Source organism: Solea solea, chromosome 1 (assembly GCF_958295425.1).
Source record: "Solea solea chromosome 1, fSolSol10.1, whole genome shotgun sequence".
NCBI lineage: Eukaryota > Metazoa > Chordata > Actinopteri > Pleuronectiformes > Soleidae > Solea > Solea solea.
In genome coordinates, this window is record NC_081134.1 from 32314400 (window position 1) to 32321109 (window position 6710).

Genomic DNA, 6710 nt, shown 5'->3' on the forward strand with positions numbered 1-6710 from the left:
CTCAGTTTTTAACAGCAGGATGGAAAATTACTTTATTTTTTTCTCTGTGTGTGTTAAAAACTCACTTAAATATCAGTCCTGGGGAAAAACGGATGATACTTACCGATAGCTGCTGACAGGATTTTTTTTGTTGTTTTTGTTTTAATATCTTCTGATTATTTTCATTCTTGATGAAGGAGCTTTTCTGTGAAGATGATTCGAGGCGTTGGGTGGTGTGATGGGATTAAAGCGGACACTGTAGTGACCCTGTTGTCGGATTGGCTCATCATAAACACACACAAAGCTGAGATCGGAGACTGCAAAGTGAAAACCAGAACACTGTTCTGTTTAATGTAGAAAGAGAGACCCTTTTTTGTGCATTTTTAACTGCTTATTCTCAACCGTGTCGACTGGACGTTGGTTCAAAATTTAAAAAAAATCAAATCTGTTAAAAAATAAATGTGACTGATAGATTCTAATCTATTTAATTTTAAGTGACTAAAACTTTGGATCAGAGCTAAATGTGGATGACGAGATTAAAAAGCATCACATCTGGTCATGAGAAAATATTGCACTATGCAATATCCAAAAATAATCCTGTCCTACATGGTTACAAAAAAAAAAATCCTCACAGTGTTGAGTTTAGGAGGCTATTTCTTGCCACAAAGCTGTGAATGTCTGCATGTCAATCACCAGAGGAGATCCTCAGTGGTGTATAAATACACAGAAATGATTATTAAGCCATGTATAGAATAAATCCATGTGGTAAACACGGGAATTTATTCTTCTTCTGTAAAAATCAGCTGTCTCTGTCCATGGTGCTGAATCTCACACACTGAAGAATCTACAACTTTCACTTCAATTAAGAAATCAGATTTTATTATCATGAAATTCTTAAAATAATCACTTTAATGCTTTGATACGTGGTCGTGCAGCACGCGTGCACAATTAGAAATACACCCTTTTCACAGTTTTGGTTCAAACTCCCCTTTTACTGCCGGATATTAGTCAAGCTATTCTCCAGGATTAAATGTCCCTTTCGTGTCCTCTGGCCTTCATGAGAAAAATGTGGTGTGTGGACAGAGTATGTGAGAGCGAGAGTGAGGAGGACAAAGGGCGAGGAGGCGATGGCACGAGCAGCTGACGGCTGCGTTGTGATTAAAGACGCCAAATTACGACAATGAACAGTGTCGTAATTACATTCCTTAATCACATTCTGCAGCTCTAATTGCCCTAACGATGTGTTTCATTGTGTGAAGCCAGGTATTACAGTCGACACTTTTCCGTACACGTTTGTTTTCCAATTAACATTATTACACACCTCGTGGTGCAACAGTTTTAACGACGATAACACAGATTATTTATCGGGGTGTTTTTGGAAATGTGCACCCACCATCTCGCGTGGCCTTCGCCGTGACTTGTAATTGCGAAGAAAAGAAGGAAAAGTCAGACGCTTTTCGACGCTGCAGAAAATGACTGAACAATTTGGCACAGGATGAAAGTCGGACACTGACCGACAGCGCTTAACGACTGAAGTCTAATTTCAATCACTCGTTATTTAAATTTATTCCTAGTATGGCACAATTAGGGAGGTGAACATTTTAGTGATGTTTCCATCAAAGGTGAAATAAATAAATAAAAATAAAAGTGAGAAGCAGCTTCCTCTACACTCACACACATGAATAACCAGATCAGTGTTTTCTGTTGTTCAAAATATTTTAATAAAGCTTTTTCCAACACTGAAATACATACAAATGGCCCTCTTTGCTCATAGAATAACTAATGTATCTACAATTATAGTCCACAGCTTTGACCTGACAACGCGATGCAACTGAAGACCTCGATCACTTAGTGTGAAAAAAGGAAAAAAAGAAAAGAAACACAAACTACAGTGTGCAATACAAGCAAAAAAAACAAACCGGATATAAATATTCAAATTTATAAATTACAAAAAGACACAGCGAAACAACCTGATATAGGGCCTTGACTCAGGTTTTCTAAATGTTTTGAAATTTTATTATTATGTCACATTGCCCCCCCTCCCTCCCCCCAAGAAAGAATTGTAATAGGCGTGCGCAACTTTTAACAAGTGAATTCTTATCACATATAAATAAATATCTGACCGATATAACCCCCCTGAACTCCTCTCCTCCTCTGTTCTGTTTCAGTTCACATTGCCTCGCTCATGACATTCCACGTGCTCGATATAGAAAAGTTCATGAAGACTGCAGCAGGCCTTTGAAACCAGTAAAGCAAAAAAAAAAAAAAACAACAACAACAAAAAAAATGTCTCTGAGGGTGAGTCAAAGTAAGAACAGCAAACAATCAAAGGAAGCAGCAGAAAAGTGAGGTTCATATAGGACTTGACTCTCCAGGGGGAAAAGTGTCCACGTCTATTCAAAACCCAAAAGTTCGCTGGAAAAGTTGTCAGGTCACTAAAAATCTCCAGACAGGTCCATCACTCACTCACTCGCTCACTCACTCACCATTCACTCACAGCCCTCACAGGCCTGTCACTGTACTTGTGTTTGGTCTTCACTGTCATTCATACCAGCACTTTAAGGATGATTTATGTACACAATCAAGTATTGTTTGGACACCAAAAAAAGCGTTTTCAATGCATTTTAGTACATATTATAAAATTATTTGTCTCTAGCCTACTGACTGACTGACTGACTGACTTTCCACAAGTGTTTCTTAGGAGTGTTGTCTGCTCTCTGTCTCTCGCGCTCGTGTGCTTCTGTGGGTCTCTGTCGCGCGCAGTTAAGGCTTGTCAGTGCACTGTTTGCAGAGGCTGGAGGTGGCGTTGTTGAAAAGGTTACATTTGTCCGGACAGGCGGACGGGGCCACTCCGGTGGGGAAGGGATATCCAGGCGGCTGGTCGTACGCGCCCAGGCTCTGAGCCGCGAGTGCAGTGGCGGTCGGTATGGAAGCAGCGGAGATGGCCTGGCCCTGGTTGAGATACGCCACTAGCCGCCTCATCTCATCCAGCGCCTGCGCCTGCATGAGGATGAAGTTTTTGGCGAGCAGCAAAGTGGCGATTTTGGAGAGTTTGCGCACGGACGGGCTGTGCGCGTAAGGGATGACGCCTCTGAGCTCGTCCAGCGCGTCGTTCAGGTCGTGCATCCGTCTTCTCTCTCTGGCGTTGATGTTTAGCCGCAGTATTTTCTGCTCTTTGCTTTTCTTACCTCCCTCTGGTTTGCCCGCGGCCCCCGTCCGCCTGTCACCCAGAAGGACCATGTCACACCTTTCGTCGCTGTCGTCGTCGGGACTCTGCTCCCCGCCGCTGCTCTCCGCCGCTGAGGTCCTGTTGGCGCTCTCCCCGTAGTTGATGCACAAAGATCCGGTGGGCAGCCCTAGCGGTCCCCCTCTGACTCCTGCCAGTCCTCCCGGCTGAATCGGGTCTGGATCGGTCTGGTCAAAGCAGCTCATCGGTGACTGGCGGTCCCTGGCTGGTAGTTCGATGCCGGCTGACCTGAAAGGATCCATCTTTTTACTGGACACTGCGCTCAGAGTTTTTTGAAAAATGTCTCCTGCGCTGCCGCTCAAGTTCATCCTCCTGTCCATGGCCGTGCGGACTCCCGTCTGGAAACTCTGGACGAGTCCCTTCCTCTTTTTGTCCTTTGCAAGTTTGTCGCTTGTGTGTGTGTCAATGTTGAAGTTGCAGGTTTGCGCGAGTTGTCAACTGAGGTGTGGAGATGAGGAGGAGACTCGTGTAATAAGTGCTGCTTCCTCCTGCCCTCCCCTCTCTCTCTCTCTCTCTCTCTCTCTCTCTCTCTCTCTCTCTCTCTCTCTCTCTCTCTCTCTCTCTCTCTCTGGCGCTCTCTCTCCCTGTGATTCACCTTCAGTGAGTCTCCACGACGATCCTCGTTACGCACAAGACGCCCGAGTCTTTTTACATCATTATCTCGAGGCGGGTTATTAAAAAGGATTCGCCTATTGGGACAGAGACACCAGCGTCTCCCCCTCTCACTCCATAGCCACCCAATCAGGTTAACGTTTTAATTAATAGCCTTTAAACGATGACAAACAATACCGCGTGCACTCGGTCTCTCCCCCTTTTTCCCCCCGCGAGTGTGTGTGATCATCTTTATGACGGTGTTTCTACAAAACCCTCTGACCGTGAAAGCTGATCTGTGATGTTTGTTTTTAAGAGGAGAGTTGCAAACAAAAGTTAACATTTGATTTTTAGGTCTTGAACTTAATTTTGGGGAGTATTATTATTTTAGTGTATTCTTTTTTTAGCTCATTTCAAATAATATTTGCAACATGTTCATGCTTTTTTCCCCCCTTTCTCTCATATGTTGCTGTTTTTACTGTGACACTAAACCTTGCATTGAAATTCGAGTAAGACTCAAACTTGTTGACAAACTTGACTGGAGACTTGATAATTTACTTCTCATTTTACCCACTTGATGAATTTGCAGGGATTTTCTAAAAACGTACAGTATAATATGATTTTTCTGTTCTATGTGCTCAAAATTATTCGGTGTAAGTCTGCGCTCCCTTGATAAAATCTTCTTGCAGATTTACTTGTGCTCATAGTGCCATCTACTGGTTTGTATCATGTAGTACACCCGTAATGGAAAGTCAGCGTCTACAAACATGGTTTACTAACCCCCCCATTAAGACGCTTAAATAAAAAGACTGTGCTTGTTTTTTCCTGATTCTGTGAAATCAGATGGGTAACGTTGTCATTTTTAACAAAGTGTGAGTTTCAAACCTGGTACTTGGATGTCATGTGTTCACTGGACAGTGCGGCTTTAATAGAAAATCCAAGATTCAGTATTTTTTAACACTTTCTAATCCAGACACTTTCTCTGTCATATTCACACATTCTCTGTCCTTGTCACAAAAAGGACCCCTCGACTCCACCCTTCATCAAAGGATTGTCTTCTGGCGGTGCCATCACCACGCACAAGACAATCCAGACTCTTTTCATGTGTCATTCCACAATGATGGAATGACCCATCGAGTGCTAAAGGGGTGTCCTTATCTCCAAGAAGCTCTTGAAGACCCAGCTCTTCCAAGAGCATCTTCTGTCCTACCACTTACCTTCCTCCCTGCATGATCTCCTTCTGCACTCTCACTCTGTCAGTCCACTGTTCCTATCTCGTGGAGTTCTTTCCAAGACTTCTTCTATGTCGCTTATTCTTCTTTTGTAAGTCGCTTAGGATAAAAGTGTCAGCTAAATGCTTAAATGTAAATGTAAAAAAACATTTTAGTAATAAGGACCTTAGAAGCATTTAGTAGGGAATTTTAGACAGAAATCTCTTCATGTTCTCATAAGTGGAGGACAGGGAGTGCTGCTTCCTGTGAACAGATTTTACTGGCATCTAGTGGTGAAGTTGCAGATTTTAATAATCATCCACTCACCCATGGTCTTCTATTGTGGTTTAGCAGGGTAATAAAACAGCAAAACACCCCTCTCCTCTCTAGAGCCAGTGTCTAGTTTGTCCCTTTTTGGCTAATGTAGAAACATGGCTGTGCAAAAGGGTTGACTCTCTGAAGGACTCGCAGATGAAACTGATGTTTTTCTCCTAGAAGCCCCACCAACATCCCACACTATTGGCTAAAATCCTTTTTGGCACTAAAATAAAAAAAAAATCTAAATGGCACAAAATACTAGGACTCTTCAATCAAATTATATATTGATTTCTTTCATCGGTAGAGGTTGTTATCGAACAGGGGTTTGCAACCTGTGGCTCTATAGCCTCATGTGGCTCTTCATCCCCTCTGCAGTAGCTCCTAGTAGCATTGAACTTTTTTTTGTGTGTGTTTTAATATTTTGTGCGTTACATGCAATGTCTACGTCATTGGTCGTATATATCACTTTTTATTCCGGACATATTTTTAAATCACTGCCATATCTTATTTGGGTCATTTTCTTTTTTTCTTTTTTTTCATGGCAACATTTTCAACTGTTGATGTCACTTCCTTCTATTTTAAACTGCTTTCGTCACTTTATGTATATGAACATATGTTTTTAAATCTCTGCACTTTACCTAACTTTGTCTGAGCAATATGCAACGAAATCTCGTTCTGTATACACCCTGTGGATACTTGAATGACAATAAAGTATGTCTAAGTCTAAATATAATATTAAATAGCATGTAAAACAAAAGTATGTGAAGCCATTCCCAATGCTTACATGCAGTAATGTGTACATGAAGAAGTACACATTTTGGATCCACAGCCAGGTTTACTCAAGTATTGCTTCATTTATTTCAAAGTGGGTGAATTTTAATTTCATTAATTTGCCACAAACACTGGAAGGACGAGGTCTACATAATTCCGTGTTCTCCACTTTATAAGAGGTTGGATTTATACAGCAATGAAATGTCAACAGTTTTCTTTTTGTCGTTCCTAAAGTTCATAAATGCAACAAACCATCGTACTTGTATATACATGTTATTATCTTTATTTTATGGGTGAAATAGGTTTTTGCGGCTCCGCATTCATATTATTCGGGGACAAAAAATGTCTCTTTTCATTCTAAAGGTTGCAGACTCCTGTTATAGACAATAAGTAAAGGCCTTAAGTTCATAATGTGTCATGAAAACCATGTTGAATAACTGCAAGAGAGTCTGCTGGATCTCAATAGTGTTCTCTTCACTGTATAATGTTTTCATAAAGTTCCTTATTAAAATGTGGTGAGACAAAGGCCATGGGGAGACACGAAAGAGACAAACGTCATAGAAATGAGAAAACTGTATCTGCTGGTCAAAAAG

General features: G+C 41.5%; 1 protein-coding gene across 1 annotated transcript; it reads right to left on the reverse strand.

Annotated features, from left to right (window-relative positions):
- Nucleotides 1–1674: 1674 nt before the first annotated feature.
- bhlhe22 (basic helix-loop-helix family, member e22) lies at nt 1675–3846 on the reverse strand. Its single transcript, XM_058636200.1, has one exon. It carries the CDS (start codon nt 3544–3546, stop codon nt 2743–2745), a length of 804 nt encoding a protein of 267 aa, XP_058492183.1. The 5' UTR covers nt 3547–3846; the 3' UTR covers nt 1675–2742.
- Between the last annotated feature and the right edge of the window lie 2864 nt (nt 3847–6710).